Source organism: Pleurodeles waltl, chromosome 8 (assembly GCF_031143425.1).
Source record: "Pleurodeles waltl isolate 20211129_DDA chromosome 8, aPleWal1.hap1.20221129, whole genome shotgun sequence".
NCBI lineage: Eukaryota > Metazoa > Chordata > Amphibia > Caudata > Salamandridae > Pleurodeles > Pleurodeles waltl.
The window spans coordinates 1,160,989,882-1,161,008,340 of NC_090447.1; the positions used below are offsets into that span (position 1 = coordinate 1,160,989,882).

Below are 18,459 nucleotides of genomic sequence, written 5' to 3' on the forward strand. Positions count from 1 at the left end.
AATCTCGTAAATCTGGGACAGTGTCAAAATGCTGTGGAACACCCACAGCAACACCCATTGCACGTCCCTTCCAAGTGTCCAAAGTGCTGCGTGTGAAGGGGCCGAATTTACAAGGCGCTGTTAAGCCACAAAAGTAGATTAACGCCACCTTGTAAATATGGTGCAGTTGACAGCACCACCGGAGTGTCACAAAAATTGATGCTCCAGTGGCCCCAGTGGCTTTTAAGTATGCCTCTTTGTTTCAGGAATCTTTAGCCTCCAAACAGAACTGTGCCATGAACCAAAATCATCCCTAAACAACATAGTAGAACAAGCGTGAAATTGAACTAAGCAAGCCTAGCTAGCAGAAGCAATTATGGATTGTTTACTGATCAGGTCACTAGAATCGTGAAGCACAGGACCTTGCAGTACTGTAGTTCGAATACTGAATACCACTTCTTGTCCCATAGATGGGCACAAATGGAATCAACAGAGGCATTTCATAAAGCATTAATGTTGGTGATGGGGAATGCAGATTTGGGGAGAACTGTTGTAGGTGAATGAGGTGATGGTGAGAAACTGGGCTACTTTCTAAAGCTGAATGTGGGAGTTAGTTATAGAGTGAGAAGACCTGATTGGAGCAGAATGACTACCTAAAGGTGAAAAAAGTGATCTAATGGGCCCCATTAGTGGAGGGGTAGGTTGCCATGATCCAGAGTTCTTGTACCAGGGACTAACTGTCTTGCAGCCTCAAGACTCAATGGTACTGCTGTTAGCAATGTCCAAGAGCTGCATGTGTCTGGCATATGTATCATGATGAGGCAGTGCCTGTAATGCAGGTCTGTTCTAGCCTATACTAACAAGGCTCAGTCCTCAAGAAGGGCTACGACTAGACCATAAGACTTTAGTTTTCCCACTGGTCATGTATTCAGATTCTCAACTGGGGTAGTCAGATGTTTGACCCATTTAGGCCTGTCGGGTGTGTCCCTGCTCCTGTTGCTTAGAATGCTAATAGATTGCCTTTACCCCTCAAAGAACAGTCACTGCTTTCTGGGAGGACGCAGCAGAGAGATTAGGTACTACTGATTTTATATTTTTGAAGACAATACAATTTGAGATTTGTTAATTAAGTTACCCAATTAGATTTTACAGTTAAGACAAGGAGCCTTCCAGATTTCAGGTCCATTTCATTCCATGTACTATTTCTTAGCATTTGACATTTATAGACTATCACCTGGTTGCAGTGCTGGAGAAACAGTGTTTTTTATTCATATGAAGCGGTTCGACCACCTATCGCTGGGGGCGGGCACTACACTCTTTCCAATATGTACAGGCGTGAAATACCTCCAATGACACCGTCCACCTATTAACATCTTCACTGTCTTTTGTGCAGGATTCAAAGATAAGCACGAGTCTGCCAGTCCTGGATCTTATCGATGCAATTCAGCCAGGGTCAATCAAGTATGACCTTTTGAAAACGGAAGACCTGAATGACGACGAAAAGCTCAACAATGCCAAGTACGTGAAAGCTGTTATTTTCTGCAAAATGACTGGGCAACATTGGCATAGTGCAAGCCAGCCCAGAAAAAAACTAATTTGCCATGTTGTATCGTTTGAGTAGTACATACAAATGTGGAATATAGGGTTAATTGGCCAATTAGACATACCCCTAATTGTGCTCATATAGTATTCAATTGGTCAATTGTACGAGCTGCTATTTATTTATTAAGGGCGCGTTCATCAATGAATTACAAAATAAACAAGCTTTTACAATGCAACGGGTCTCGCGTTTGCTCATGTTAGAACTGATCGCGTTGTAAACTCCTAACCCGACTTTTCACCTATCGGGCAAAAGTGCATTTATGTACATAACCCAAAAAAGTGAAATTAACTATGTAAAGCGCTCGACTTCTGCCAAGTGAGATCGCGCTCGTAAATTAGAGAAAAAGAAGTCCACGAGCCCGATGGAAAACAGCGAGCCTTGCATGTTTTCTGTACTTGGTCGCTGCACTCGAGGAGGGATAGCTACCGGAAAAGGCATGACGTATGCGTGCCTTCGACTAATGAAAGCAAGCAGATTTTATTAGGCAAGCCCACGAACCAATAAAAAACACTGACGTGAAGTTGACAGGGCTCCGAGCCCTTTTCTAAATACTAAAGCGTCTCGCTGCGATACGCATGCGCGAGCGCATGCAACGCAGGCTCGACCCTAAAAATGTTAGATGTCCCGTCGATAAATCATGCAAATTGGTGGAAAATGGAGCCATACATCAAAAATATAAATGGTGTAGTCTAAGAGCACAGGTTGGCAATTTGGCCCAGATGTATTTATAACCAGGCCGCCCAGCAGTGCTGTGTTTGCACGCTATCTGTGATACGGAGATGGAGGCCTGACAGGGGCAGCGACCTATGTCTCTACATTTACAACATGTCTGTATTTCAAACCATGTCCCGGCAACGCGACACGGGTTTCAGAGCCAACAAAGTATTACTACATCGGAGCACGCATTCAGTGGCCCACAAAATGATTATATGACCCCGTGGTGTCATCTGCAGAGGAGAATCTGCCCCTCGTTGACAGTCTCCACTCTACAAATTGTTGCCACTGGCAAATACTGACAGTACAATGTTTTGGGAACGCTTAAACATTTCCAATTACTTTCTCTTGCAAACTCCATGGAGAGCAGTGGCGTAATGAAATTGATAGGGGTGTCTGCAAAGCATCTGTAGAGGGCTTCCTCCTCCTTTGACCCAGTCAGGGGCCTGCCGCCCGTGCACAGTGCCGAGGAGGCCCCCAGGAGCTAAGGCCACCCCACTCTGCACCGCTGGGCCTGCGGGGGCCTTTGTTACACCACTGATGGAAAATACTTCTTTGTTGCTCCCTTATGATTCACAATTGCTATGTCGATACTGCGAGATGAAAAGACATTTGCGGCTCAGCACATCACGTTTGTGTTTTACAAACTCCTTCAACTCTGCGCAGAGGCTTTTGCAACGGTGCCGGCCTAGAGTGAAGTGGCACAGTTTAGGTAAACTGTAGACATTTTAAAGAGAAAACCGCTCTCTATGGTTATTGTAAATACACTGAAAACGGTAATCTTTCCTCAGTGACGACATATATAATTTTGTTTGCATGCTAGGGAATGCAGCAGCACCTCCTCTACTACCCCACTGACAGCAACTCCCACTAATAGACACAAATTCACCGAAATGCCAGGGATAGCAAGGGTGAAATCGCTACGCCAAATTTACAAAGATGCGCAATGCATGCGTCGCATCACTTTGTAACCATTTGTGCTACATTATGTCTGCACCAGGTATAATGTATGCAAACGGGGTGTTACCCCCGTTAGGGGGGCTAAAAAAATGGCGCAAAGAAATGCGTCAATTTTTTCGACTCTTTTAACGCTTGTTCAGAGCAGTGGACTAATACTCAGGATAGAATGACATTCGTTGGATACCTGCCCAAAATAGAGTTTTGTTCAAAGTGATGACTGTAGTTCACAGGGCCATCTATTCTTATACTTATGAGCAAGAAATTCTCCTAGTTTAGGCCCACCAGAAACTTACCACTGGAACAAGTTTTCTATTGCAAATCTCAAAGGTTTTTATAACTGCTTTCAGCGACAGGGCCAGGGTTGTGACAGCCAAATTTTGAAACATGCGTCTACTCACCCTATGTGAATAACCTTCCCTACATCCCTTCAGAAAGTACTTGAATTTTTTCATTCAATCTATCACCTACCAATTAATAAAGATCTCAATGTTTGCATTAAACACAAACAAACCAGCAGTTTGGTATATGCTGCTCTATACATATATCTTGACCATAGCTACAAGCAGTGTGCTGTGCCATAAATGACTATGTTTTTTCTTGGAAAAGAAAGTAAGGGAAATATAATATCACAGGTGGTTTTGAAGGGCTCATGTTCACCTCAAACAAGGTCTCTGCTCGATTGACAGATAATAGATGTTTATTGTTAGCCAACTCTACGGTACTCATTGTACACCAGGCCACTCCTAATATTGGCAGGAAGAGTGGGAGTGACCTTGTTGCTACATATGCACTCTGGAGCATGTATGTCAGGGCCCCCAAAGGGGAAAGAGCTGAGTAATGTTGGAAAGTGTTGGCCTCTGAGACTTTTAGTAAAAGGACTCCACTGAGGTTTTGCAGGTTGAATATGCCATGCAACAGTAAAACAAGCAGGTCCACAAAAGTACAGGTTCCCTCAAAAACATGTCAACTGTGCATTGGGCCCACTCATCCTATACGGATGGAAGTAGTCGTTGTGGTCTCATTTTGAAGTTTACATGTCAAAAAATTCAAGCCACACACTTCAAAGGATAGAACTATTGGACTATGTCTTTCTTTGTGCCCACGAGGAATGGCCATTTCAGCACAGCGGCTCTCTGGCGCTGACAGACAGGTCAGCTTGAAAGCGCATGTGTATGGGCAGGTTTTTTTTGGTCCCGCCCTGGCCAATGGGACCAAAAAGAACAGCTCATACACTAGCCCTTTCATGCCAGACAGGCCAGTCCAGCACTGTTTCTGTAACTCGTAGTCTTAAAGGCTCCAGAGAAGATTTTACACAAAGACGATCCAACATGCCAAGAGTTGTGCAAATAATGCAATGTAGTTACCCTACAGCAGAACGTCTGGTATTCACAGGCCTAGAGTTTGCTTTGGGTAAGCAACTGCATAACTATAGCTTTGGACTACATGATAATATTATGTAGTGTAATAATTCAGTTAGGTTGTTAAAAAGTTAGAATAATGGTTTAACAGAATTTTACATTGTATATTTGTTTAATCATTGAGCGATTATGTATGATTGATGCTTAAAAGTTACAGCATTGGACTTACCTGTGATCCTCTGTTGAATGAAGCATGCCCTCAATGCTCAATCTGCAGCGGTGCCTGCTTGACTTACTTGACTTCCTCTCGTGTTCTTAGGTATGCCATCTCAATGGCAAGAAAGATCGGAGCAAGAGTGTATGCCCTTCCGGAAGACTTGGTTGAAGTGAAACCAAAAATGGTCATGACCGTGTTTGCCTGCCTCATGGGACGAGGAATGAAGAAGATTTAGATGCAAGCCGTAGATACTGTGTCTCTCAAGTCTGTGTGCCCTTTTCCGAAATCCCTGGATGGGCGGCGAGAATGTCTTAGCATGGTCTCAAACACCGTTTAAAGTCACATACATAGGCAGGAATCTAACTTCCGAAATGTTAAGACTTTCCTGTGGACATTTCGCATATCTGTTATATGTTCGCGGGCCTGCACAATTAGGTTTCTATTGCCTCCATTACACTTTTTATATAATGGATGCGGAAATTGCTACTATGTGATATTTTCAAAGTGTTTCTTGTTGCGGTTTTTCATGCTTTTTTGTACTTCCACTGATACTTCTCAAAAGAAAATTAAAAGCGTTTTAATGATGTTTTCTGAGTGACTGACGTTATCCGTCGTGCAGAGTAGCTCAATGATGTCTGGCTATGTCCCTTAACAAAACTATTTAATTATCGTATTCCTGTCCCTCAGTAATCTCACAATTCTCCAAGAAAGAAACCATTGCCATCAAATATGAACTGGAAGGAAACTGTTCTGAATAAACTTTTTTAAAAGCTTGTCGTGGTGTTTGTTTTGCTACACAGTTTAATTGTAATATTGGCTGACTATGTTGTGTGTTCATTTTGTCTGGTTGGGCCTTCTAAAAAGTTTTTTGCCTCAAGATGTCCTAATCGTCTCACTTCTTTCTTTCGTCTCATTCAACCCCATATCACTTTTTTCCTACCTCTATGGCCCAAGTACAAGTCAGACAGAGCTGTATCACTGGTGCAGGTACCACCCCCCGATTATGAGTACTCCCAAGTGCAGGAATGGCCACATGCTTCCAGGTACCTAATTGTAATTCCTGCTTGTTTTTTCTCTGTTCTGGACCTGGAAACCTGTGATGCCGGGTAATTGAAGGGGAATTACTGTCTTGAATAGTTAACTCCATCCAGGGTATCTCTCACACATAAACTTTTCCCTAGATGACAACAAGGCTGTCTGATGTTAAAGGAAGGGGAGCACTTGTCCTTATGGCTCTGTGAGGAGCATTTGGCCCTGTCAAACACAATATACTTCTAAACTGCATCTCTGCTGTTGGATTTCTGGACGTAGCTTTGTTATTGTATGTGTATTTGTAAAGCACAATATCACCAGCAAGGGTACCCTGGAACTGAACAGGTGTGTATGCCTAGTCATGCTTGTGGTAGGTTGGTTAAACGAAAAGCTACGTTTTCAGCTTCTTGAAGAATTCATGGAGATATGAAGAGGCCCTTATGTGGAGTGGTAGGCCGTTCCATGTTTTAAAAGCAATGTAAGAGAAAGCCCCTCCTTTTAATCAGGTCCTGTGTATGCGTGGAATGTGTGCAACTTGGCGGTCCGTGACGCGGAGGTGTCAAGGTGGTCAGCGGGAGAGAAGCAACTGTTCAGGTAGGTGGGGCCTAAGTTGTGTAGTGCCTTGAATGTGTGTGTGAAGAGATTGAAATTAGCGCATTTATATATTGAGAGCCAGTGGAGCCCCTGAGGTGTGGTGTGATGTGAGTTCTGTGTAGGAGTTCATGTAGATTTCCTCTTAAACTCCTTCATCCACTCCAGCTCCCACATGTTGTGCCAACAACTGCCAGATCCTAGGATGAGTAATAACCGGGAACAGTCTTTCTCCAATCTAGGCCAGTGCCTGAATGGCAAAAGCTGATGGACGCATGACAATTCCAAACTTATTGCTGATAAAACAGGCATACTCTTCATCAATGTTAATTTGCTAATTCAGCCACAATCTAGCCTGCTCCATTTAGTCAGTGACCTCCTCCTTATCTCGTTATCGACCTTGACCCCCTTTAATTCCCCAAGTCAACTTTGTGATCAGCTCTCCCTTCTCCCATAAGCTTCTCATCCTGATGTTCACTCATCGGTGTAATTAACACTCTTCACCTAAGAATTAATTTGCATTATTTTGACAGATCTATCAGGGTAGAGCCTCTGCAATATGCGTGCATCCACCACAGACATTTTTTAAGTGAATTTTTTTGAAATGTTACAGAAGCATTTGGGGATGGGCACCATTGCTATGTGTGCATCCACACCAATTGTCTCTATACGGCATTTGTTAAAACATTACAGGTGCATTCACGGATTGTTGCCATGGATGCTCACAAATACCTTCCATTATTTCCCCCTTCAATATTCCTCAGATTGCATGCTATCTCAAAGAAATTTTCTCACACTTTATTGCTAAAACCCTCCATGAAAAACTGACCTTTCCCTACAACTTTCAATTGTTCCTTCTCCTTTCTTTCCTTCGGATGACCCTCTGCTTACCTTTTATTCTCTGCATGGCGCCCCTCTGTGAGCATACCCTACTCTAAAGCCAGCCTGTCTTCATCTGTTTGATTGTATTACTGCAAATTGCCAGCACCACATTGCCTAGATCACAACCTCTCATTTGAAATCATATCTCTGCTGCCTAAAAATACCAAATCTCCTGTACCCTACCTACCAATCCCACCAACCATTTGAATGAACTCACATAGCCCTTGCTAACGTTCACACCTATTTATTATTAATTTAGTCCACTACAGAGAAACTGTAGTGAAAGCACGGAATAGTTCTCTTGAAAGCACAAGATTAACCCCAATGCTACTGAATTAACCACTAACCTTGGTTTTCAGGGTAGCGTGGAACTCATGTGAAGTGCTTTAATGCCATGTCAATGCTAGTAAGTGCTACATAAATGCAATTACTATACAATACAATCAAATCTAAACTTTAGGAACATTATCAACCTAGGCAACCGCTCCTTTCTCAGGGAGTCCACAACAAGCAGCCTGCCTCTTGCTGTAGCTAAAGAGACCTAAACACACCACACATGCTCTACATACTCAGCAGTGGATGTAAAGGATAAAAAAAATAATCAAAGTAAATTGTTTGCATGCCTTTCTTCGCCCAAGTAGTACCCCTATTCATTGCAGGCAAATTCTTCTATAGCAACCGCAAGTGGAACGTTCAGTCGTCTTCAGAGCTCTCCTCTCCATCCCAAAATTCACAGAGTATGAGCAAGTGGTCAAGTTTATGTTCTTCAACCCTCAAAATTAAGGAATGTCCTGCCTCACTGACTTCAAAGCACTCATAACATTTGGGTGCGGGGGCAGCATAAATCTTTACTGCTGTGGCACTGGGATGTTCCCTGTACCTCTGTAGACCGTCTACTGACCTGTTTGTACAAATGATGTCTAGTCGCTCACTTTATCCTGAGTGTATATTCTGGAGAGAAGCATGTCTGTGTGTGTGTATCTGGGAAGTATCTTTCGCACGGTGTGTGCAAGTGTGATATGAACCGGGCCTACCTGAGGACATGGCGACTGTAGACAAAGAAAGCGGTTCTGACCGGTGAAAGTTGACGGAATTTCAGGCTCCAATTTTCTTTCCTGTCAACAACACTCCAGACTTTTTTCTATGATGGTTTATTTGGTGTTGTAAGGAACTTCAAAGTTCAACATTTCCTTCGAAATTGGGTCGGCTGTTACAAAAAGAAATATCTTTGCTCATAAAATGTTTAATTCATTATTTTGGACTATTTGAAGAAAAAGATGTAAGTGGACAATGCCACAAGCTATAAAATAAGCAAAGTCTGAAGTTACTAGTTTTGCTATTCAAATTTGAAATCATTTTGACGCACCGCACCACCACAGAAGTTTCATTTTAACTTAGTTTTCGTAAGTGATTTAACTGTTTTGCCTTTTTTGTTATTTTTGTGTGATAACATATGATGATGGGTGTGGGTGAATGGTGGTGGTGTGTGGGAACGTTTTATTGAAGAGTTGTCGTTTGAAGCCAGATGTGTAGGTTTCTGAAGGTGTATAGGTAAACTTCGTATGGTGGTTGTGTGATTGTGAGTATATGCACGTGATGTTGGATGTTTTGTGTATGAGCTGTGTTGATGGGTAAATGTATAATGGTGGCTGTGTTGTATAATGGTGGCTCTGTGGATGTATTAAGATTGGTTGTCTGTGAAGATGATAGCAGTGTGTGTCCGTATGATGGTGGGTGTGTGATAATGAATGTGTTGTCATCTAATGGTGAGTTTGTAAGTTAGATAATGGTCTGTGTAGCCATCTAATGGTGACTGTGTGGAAGTACAATAATGATATTCGATGGACTTGTATTAGTGAGCATAAGTTTTAGGTTGTTGTTGACACATAATAGTGGAAATGTTGGTATATCATGGATCTGTTGTTGTATTATGGTGGGTGGGTGGCATTTGATGGTGTGTTGTGTGCTGTAAGTGTGTATGATTGTTCGTGCGTGGCCTTATGGTAGTCAGAGTGTTAGTCTATGGTGGTATTTGGAAGTTGTATGCAGGTTTAGAACGTTGTCTGCATGGCCACATGATAGAAGTTGCATTGGTGTATAAGAGTGGGTGTGTGAGCAGATGGCAGCAGTGTGGGTATGAGGGCCATATGATGGAGGATGTGTGGGCATATGATGGTGGGTGATGGCGCATATGACAGTGGCTGTGTGGGCTTGTGTTGATCAGTATGTGGGTGTATGATCATAGGTAGATGGCCATATGACAGAGGATGTCTGAACAACTGATAATGGGTGTATGGTTGTGTGTTGGTCACACTTGGCACATAATTTTGAGTGCGTGGTGGACTAATGGTTGATGTGTGGATATACAATAAACGCTGTGTAGTAGTATGATGCTGAGTGTGTGGTAATATGTGATGGTGGGTCGGTGTATGATAGTGACTGCTTGTGTATGGTGCTAGAGTATGAAGTGGAAATATGATGATGGTTGCATTGGCTTATGATGGTGAATTTGTGGTGTATGATGGTGATTGTGTGGGTGAGAAATCATGAGAATGTATAGGCTTTTCATGGTTGGTTTGTTTATGTATGTTGATGGCTCATTGGTTGTCTCATGGTGGCAGTAGATGAGTGAGTGGCCATATGATGGTGAGTAAGTTGGTGTATTGGTGACTGTGTGAGTGTGTGATGGTGAGTGTGCAGCTGTTAGGAGGTGATCTGGGAGAGTATACATGTAACTGTATGGAACTATGATGTTTGTGTGTGTTGGCAAATGATGTTGGGTGTACGGACTTATGATGGAGGTGTGTTGTTTATTATGATGGGTGTATTGGCGTATGATGTTGGGTGTGTGATGGCAGGCATTTGCTGGTGGGTATATGGCAAAATGATGGCGGGAGTATCTGGGTGTGTGTATGATGGTGGGTTTCTGGTCATATGATAGTGGGTGTGTGAGCTTTTCATGGTGAGTGTGGGCATATGATTTGGAACGTTTGTTTCTCTCATGGTGGGGTGTTGCTGTATAAAGGTGTGGTTGTAATTATGTATAAATGTATGATTGTGGGAGTGTTGGTATATGATTCTGTCTGTGTGGATAAATGACAGGGTGCGTACGGGTGGGTGTGTGGTCAATTGATTTGGGTGGACTGCTTATGATAATTAGTGTGCAGGTGTAGGAGGCTGGACTGGCTTGTAGTGAGTACCAAGGGGTACTTGCACCTTGCACCAGGCCCAGTTATCCCTTATTAGTGTATAGGGTGTCTAGCAGCTTAGGCTGATAGATAATGGTAGCTTAGCAGAGCAGCTTAGGCTGAACTAGGAGACGTGTGAAGCTACTACAGTACCGCTTAGCGGGTCATTCCGACCCTGGCGGTCGGTGGCCGCCAGGGCCACCGACCACGGGAGCACCGCCAACAGGCTGGCGGTGCTCCTACGAGCATTCTGACCGCGGCGGTTTAGCCGCGGTCAGACGCGGAAAGCCAGCGGTCTCCCGCTGACTTTCCGCCGCTCGTAGGAATCCTCCATGGCTGCGGAGCGCGCTCCGCAGCCATGGAGGATTCCGACTCCCCCTCCCGCCATCCAGTTCCTGGCGGTTCTCCCGCCGGGAATCGGATGGCGGGAGGGGGAGTCGCGGGGCCCCTGGGGGCCCCTGCCGTGCCCATGCCTATGGCATGGGCACGGCAGGGGCCCCCGTAAGAGGGCCCCTAAAAGTATTTCAGTGTCTGCAAAGCAGACACTGAAATACGCGACAGGTGCAACTGCACCCGTCGCACCTTCCCACTCCGCCGGCTCTATTACGAGCCGGCGTCATCGTGGGAAGGGAGTTTTCCCCTGGGCTGGCGGGCGGTCTTGCGAAGACCGCCCGCCAGCCCAGGGGAAAACTCGGAATACCCTCCGCGGTCTTTCGACCGCGGAGCGGTATTTCGGAGGGGGGAAGTCTGGCGGGCGGCCTCCGCCGCCCGTCAGACTCAGAATTAGGGCCTTAGTGTCATATGCACAATATCATAAGAAAACACAATACACAGTTATACTAAAAATAAAGGTACTTTATTTTTATGACAATATGCCAAAGTATCTTAGAGTGTACCCTCAGTGAGAGGATAGGAAATATACACAAGATATATATACACAATAGCAAAAATATGCAGTATAGTCTTAGAAAACAGTGCAAACAATGTATAGTTACAATAGGATGCAATGGGGAAACATAGGGATAGGGGCAACACAAACCATATACTCCAGAAGTGGAATGCGAACCACGAATGGACCCCAAACCTATGTGACCTTGTAGAGGGTCGCTGGGACTATTAGAAAATAGTGAGCGTTAGAAAAATAACCCTCCCCAAGACCCTGAAAAGTGAGTGCAAAGTGCACCAAAGTTCCCATAAGGACAAAATAGTCGTGTTAGAGGGAAAATGCAAGGAAAACACAAATCAGCAATGCAACAACGATGGATTCCTGACTGAGGGTACCTGTGGAACAAGGGGACCAAGTCCAAAAGTCACAAGCAGCTCGGAGATGGGCAGATGCCCAAGAAATGCCAGCGGTTGGTGCAAAGAAGCTCTTACTAGGATGAAGAACTGTGAATACTGCAGGAACGACAAGGGCTAGAGACTTCCCCTTTAGAGGATGGATCCCCCACGCCTTGGAGAGTCGTGCAGAAGTGTTTTCCCGCCGGATGGACGCCAACAAGCCTTGCTACACGCAAATCGTGCGTTTGGCGTTTTTGGACGCTGCTGGGGCCCAGGAGGGACCAGGAGGTCGCAAATTGGACCTGCAGAGAGAGGGGACGTCGAGCAAGACAAAGAGCCCTCACTGAAGCAGGTAGCACCCAGAGAAGTGCCAGAAACAGGCACTACGAGGATGCGTGAAACGGTGCTCGCCGAAGTTGCACAAAGGAGTCCCACGTCGCCGGAGACCAACTTAGAAAGTCGTGCAATGCAGGTTAGAGTGCCGTGGACCCAGGCTTGGCTGTGCACGAAGGATTTCCACCGGAAGTGCACAGGGGCCGGAGTAGCTTGCAAAGTCGCGGTTCCCAGCAATGCAGCCCAGCGAGGTGAGGCAAGGACTTACCTCCACCAAACTTGGGCTGAAGAGTCACTGGACTGTGGGGGTCACTTGGACGGTGTCGCTGGATTCGAGGGACCTCGCTCGTCGTGCTGAGAGGAGACCCAAGGGACCGGTAATGCAGCTTTTTGGTGCCTGCGGTTGCAGGGGGAAGATTCCGTCGACCCACGGGAGATTTCTTCGGAGCTTCTGGTGCAGAGAGGAGGCAGGCTACCCCCACAGCATGCACAAGCTGGAAAACAGTCGAGAAGGCGGCAGGATCAGCGTTACAGAGTTGCAGTAGTCGTCTTTGCTACTATGTTGCAGGCTTGCAGGCTTCCAGCGCGGTCAGCGGTCGATTCCTTATCAGAAGGTGAAGAGGGAGATGCAGAGGAACTCGGCTGAGCTCATGCATTCGTTATCTAAAGTTTCCCCAGAGACAGAGACCCTAAATAGCCAGAAAAGAGGGTTTGGCTTCCTAGGAGAGAGGAAAGGCTACTAACACCTGAAGGAGCCTATCAGCAGGAGTCTCTGACGTCACCTGGTGGCACTGGCCACTCAGAGCAGTCCAGTGTGCCAGCAGCACCTCTGTTTCCAAGATGGCAGAGGTCTGGAGCACACTGGAGGAGCTCTGGACACCTCCCAGGGGAGGTGCAGGTCAGGGGAGTGGTCACTCCCCTTTCCTTTGTCCAGTTTCGCGCCAGAGCAGGGGCTAAGGGGTCCCTGAACCGGTGTAGACTGGCTTATGCAGAATTGGGCACATCTGTGCCCAACAAAGCATTTCCAGAGGCTGGGGGAGGCTACTCCTCCCCTGCCTTCACACCATTTTCCAAAGGGAGAGGGTTCTCTCAGAGGAAGTTCTTTGTTCTGCCATCCTGGGCCAGGCCTGGCTGGACCCCAGGAGGGCAGCTGCCTGTCTGAGGGGTTGGCAGCAGCAGCAGCTGCAGTGAAACCCCAGGAAGGGCAGTCTGGCAGTACCAGGGTCTGTGCTACAGACCACTGGGATCATGGAATTGTACCAACAATGCCAGGATGGCATAGAGGGGGCAATTCCATGATCATAGACATGTTACATGGCCATATTCGGAGTTACCATGGTGAAGCTACATATAGGTAGTGACCTATATGTAGTGCACGCGTGTAATGGTGTCCCCGCACTCACAAAGTTCAGTGAATTGGCTCTGAACAATTTGGGGGCACCTTGGCTAGTGCCAGGGTGCCCTCACACTAAGTAACTTTGCACCTAACCTTTACCAGGTAAAGGTTAGACATATAGGTGACTTATAAGTTACTTAAGTGCAGTGTAAAATGGCTGTGAAATAACGTGGACGTTATTTCACTCAGGCTGCAGTGGCAGGCCTGTGTAAGAATTGTCAGAGCTCCCTATGGGTGGCAAAAGAAATGCTGCAGCCCATAGGGATCTCCTGGAACCCCAATACCCTGGGTACCTCAGTACCATATACTAGGGAATTATAAGGGTGTTCCAGTAAGCCAATGTAAATTGGTAAAAATGGTCACTAGCCTGTCAGTGACAATTTGAAAGTAATGAGAGAGCATAACCACTGAGGTTCTGGTTAGCAGAGCCTCAGTGAGACAGTTAGGCACCACACAGGGAACATATACATGCACACCTATGAGCACTGGGGCCCTGTGTGACAGGGTCCCAGTGACACATACATATAGGCCACAAACCTATGAGCACTGGGGTCCTGACCAGCAGGATCCCAGTGACACATAACAAACATACTGAAACCATAGTGTTTTCACTATGAGCACTGAGGCCTGGCTATCAGGATCCCAGTGAGACAGTGAAAACAGTGACAAACACCTTGACATACACTCACAAACAGGCCAAAAGTGGGGGTAACAAGGCTAGAAAGAGGCTACCTTCTCACAGCAGGCATACGGTGGTGATGAGCATATGATGATGAGCTGCATGATGGTGGTTTTGCATGAAAGCTATTGGTTGTACTCCAACACGGAGTGTAGAATAAGAAAACCCCTCTGTAGTTGCAAAAACTTACCATCATGCAGATGGAGGATGCTTTGTACTTTGCAGCTAGTCTACTACATCTGTGTTTAGGTTTCTAACAATGCCAAGTTTTAAACACAACGTTCCCCATAATGATTCTGGATAGGATTTATTTGTGTGAAATAGGATTTTGAAACAGTCCAATAGCTCTTATAAAGAAACACTCCTTGTAAACACTCTGAGGCCTATTTACCGACTGCATTTTGTAGCACATTTAGAAGTACTGCAAAAGCATTACGTATGTAGGATGCTAAATCTGTCAGAGGCATAGGTGGTAATGCAGTCAGGGATGCTAGATGGCAAGTTCCTCTGGGGAGTGGAAGTAGATTATGTTGAAAGAGGTAGACAGATCCAGAAGTAGAAGTGTAGCAACTTCATTACTGTCCACAACCACCTTCAGATAACAGAGGTGAAATTCAGAGCAGGTTTAATGCCTTTCCGTGAACACAACGTAGTTTGTAGATCTGAGTGTAAATAGTTTTCCTCCATGAATTTGCATTTCTAACAGAATGGTTCTCTCTTGATCAGTTTTCTTAGGAATGGACCCTTCAAGACTGGTCTTTGTCTAGTCAATTGTGCTGGATCTAGGTTATTCATTTCAATGGGTGCTTGTATGTAAAATATCTTGTGTTTTGGGGGAGGTGCCTTATTAAACAAATTTGTTGATGATGGTGACTGCAGCACCTATTGAGCCATTCATTATAGTGGCAGAGTAAAAATGGCTTCAAGTCTATCCTGTGTAACCTGACTGTTGCAGTGTAAACATGCAATGCAAACTATCAAAATAAACCCTTTTTGACAGGTAACAAATCTCCCTTTTCAAACATTAGTAAGTCACCCCATGTAAGCCTTGTAGATCACAATGCAGGGTGCATGGTATTTAAAAGTGTAGACATGTAGAAAGTTAATGTTACCATGTCCCTGTAACAAGGCATACAAACTATTTACTCTGTGGAACACCTAGCTCTCCCATGTAGAAAACCAGAGAACATATTAAATTTCTAATATTGTATCTCAGGAATGGGAACAGCTAGAAAATAAAAAAGATCACAAGTTTTACTATTTATGAAATACCCAATTCAATGGTGTAGTCATATTTGTAATGCATATTAAGGAAAAGTACCTTTTAGAAATTTACCCTTCAACTGTCAGAAGGCTAATGAGCATAAACTTCTGAGAGCATACCTGAGTTCTCCCACAGGGAGATCAAGGATGACTGTGGAATATTTCACTCCTCATCCCTCTGAGACTCCTACCCTATGCTAGACTTGAGCAAAGGAAGCCCCTGGGAAAAGGGAATTGAAAGAGATATAGTTGGTACTTATTTAATGTAGCGCTGGACAAGGGTTGGTTACCTAGGGAAACAGAAATACACAGATTACTTCATATATTGTAGAGGATATTAATTTTATACACACAAAGACCCTTATCACCAACCATAATGCTATCAGAACTTTCTTAGCTGCTTGCACTCTGTTACAACATATCTATATTCTTTCTAGTAAGCTCTCAACTTTAAACCAACATACATTTGCTTAAAATGAAGGAAAAAATAGAGTTAACAATTTTCCCCTCCGGCGACTTTTTACCCTTTTCACCTTTTTCATGAAAGTCTGATTTATAAATCCCAAAATATATACAGTATAGTGACTTGCCAGGCATTGAAAAATTAACATACAGGTAATTAAACTCCCCAGCCTGCAGTCACTTTCAAACAAATAATGCAATCCATTTAAATAATCTCCAAAACAAAGGATATGCTCCTGAATTCTTTCCATCCAAAAAGAAAACAAAGCTTTCAAACTATTTTTCCATTTCACATTACCAGATCCGTAGTAACTACAGTATGTTCAAAGACTTCAAACATGATCTTTGTGAACCCCTCAAAACAAATAGCAGAAAACTCACAAATCCAAATATGACCTTTGCAAACTCACTTCTAATTAAGCAAAATGAAAGCGTGTAAATCCAAAGCAAACTATGAATGCTGTTTGAAATCTTTTTACTTGACCTTTCCAAACTCTTCAAGTTATGCAGCTGGAATTAATCACCCTTAATGTCTTCACACCAAAGCACTAAAACAAATACATGAGAGAATTGGATAGTTTAGGAAGGGGGCTTGAACCTGTACAGTAGCTCAGTGCAGCAATTCCTTTAAATACTTATGTGACTACTTCTAAAAAGCCAATGCCTGCTGGTATTTGAGAATTAGTTTCTTGATGGAAATTTTATTTAAGGAAATTATCTTAACTAAAAGAACAGATGAGTCCTAGTAAATTTTCAAAATATAATTTCTTTAAACAGCCAATACAGAATCTTCATTTATGACAGGGTATTCAGCCTTAAATAGGTGTGTAATGCCTCGCAGGAACAAACAATAGGCTAACCTGAATGAGCAGAGATGACTTCTTTGAACTTCACAGAATATGCAGGATGGGGCTGTGGGCATCCGTTGTTACATTGCAGTGTCGCATCCTGCTTTACGGGTATGTTGAATCCCCTGTCACACTTGGGGCAGACTTGAAAGAAGGAGAACAGAATGCCAAAACAATTCTTGTGTCTCCCCTGTCTGGTTGCTGAAAGTGCTTGCTTTTGTCCAACCACACATCTGTCTCTGGGTTTGTTGTAGGTACAGTGGCTGCCTCAAATTGGATTTTGGTGTTAGATGTGGAAGGACATTGATACACTTCCCATGCACACCCCCAGCTCTAATAGGCCAAGTTTGGTCTGGCTGAAGACTTTTGCCTTCTTAGATTTTCCCTGACATATTGCATTTTGAGTCCTGTTTGCATTTAAGCAACAATGTTCCCATGGTCTGGGAACTTTTACACCTTTGCTAACGGCATGTCTAGGAGTCACTCCACTTCCCTAGCTGGTACCATGCATAAATGTGACACCTCCAGGCACTCACTTCAGATCACTTTCTGGAGAAGGTCAAAAGGGGGCTGGACCCACTGTCTATATTCTGAGAGGAACTCTGAAGGACTATACCTGCCCCCTCTTGTACCAGGACAAAGATATGGATGCCAAGGGTCTATTGACTGACCTGTATGCTACAGGAAGACAAAAAGCTGCAAGAGGCCTTTTTCTGGAAATACATAGCTGACCAGGTACAACTGGACCAGGACTGGACCCTGTTGTTGGCCTCTGCCTGACACCCTGTGAGCCTCTGAGTGCCTCCATGTAGGACCAGGGAGGCTTTAGAAGTGTACTCTAAATCAGGCCCTACGTCAGAAGGTTAAACCTTTGACTGGAACAAACCTGGTCAAAGATTTGTGGTGTGTCCAACCCACGCTTTATCACAGTTAGTCTGAAATTGCGCCTACCTCCTGGTCTACTGATAACATAGACTATCATTGGCGCTTTGTGCTTTTTGGAGCTATTTTCTCCTAAATCTTTAAAATCTCCTATAGCCAATTCCTCCTATTGGATTCTAGTCATTTTGGTGTAATTTAATTTATTACATTTTACAGTATTTTCTAATTTGATTTGGAATTTTTATTCTTGTGCAATTTTACTTTATTACTATTTTAGTACTGCACAAATTCTTTGCACATTGTGTTAAGTTAAGTGTGCTTGCTCCGTGCCATAGCTACCAGGGGGGGTGAGCTCAGGTTAATTAGTGACTTTGAGGCTTCTTCCTGGCAAGGGTTGTGATTCATTTTTTGAGGTCAGTAGTCACCCACCCCAAATAATAAACCAATTACTTACTATGGTCATAAATAGTATTCTAGCAACAGCTGAGAGGTAACATTCTTGAAGGTTTGTGATATGCATAGGAGCTGGGTCAGAAGAAAGAAGTCAGGGTCGGGTGACTGTTGTTTGGCGTAGTTCTCTTAATCTTGCTGACAGTGGCCTGAGTGGCAGATGTCCTTGTTTGTAAGGTACTGTTGTGTAGCCATTTTAGTTATAGCTTCATACACGTTATTTTAGCAAACTAAGCCTACCGCTGTGCACTTTAACCTAGATATATTTCATTCAGCTTCGTTTTATTATTTTAACAATAGCCACATTTGTGGTCTTGTTTTATTTTCTCTATCTAGCTGTT

The 18,459-nt window shown here is 44.2% G+C and overlaps 1 protein-coding gene across 2 annotated transcripts in view; it reads left to right on the top strand.

Annotated features, from left to right (window-relative positions):
* Nucleotides 1-5,605, top strand: part of LCP1 (lymphocyte cytosolic protein 1) — a 200,284-nt gene extending 194,679 nt beyond the window's left edge. For both annotated transcript variants that reach the window (XM_069205396.1, XM_069205394.1), the window contains 2 exons: nucleotides 1,373-1,497; nucleotides 4,934-5,605. In XM_069205396.1, the coding sequence (XP_069061497.1) occupies nucleotides 1,373-1,497; nucleotides 4,934-5,066 (258 nt within the window). In that variant the 3' untranslated portion in view covers nucleotides 5,067-5,605. The remainder of the gene's footprint in view (nucleotides 1-1,372; nucleotides 1,498-4,933) is intronic.
* Nucleotides 5,606-18,459: the final 12,854 nt, after the last annotated feature.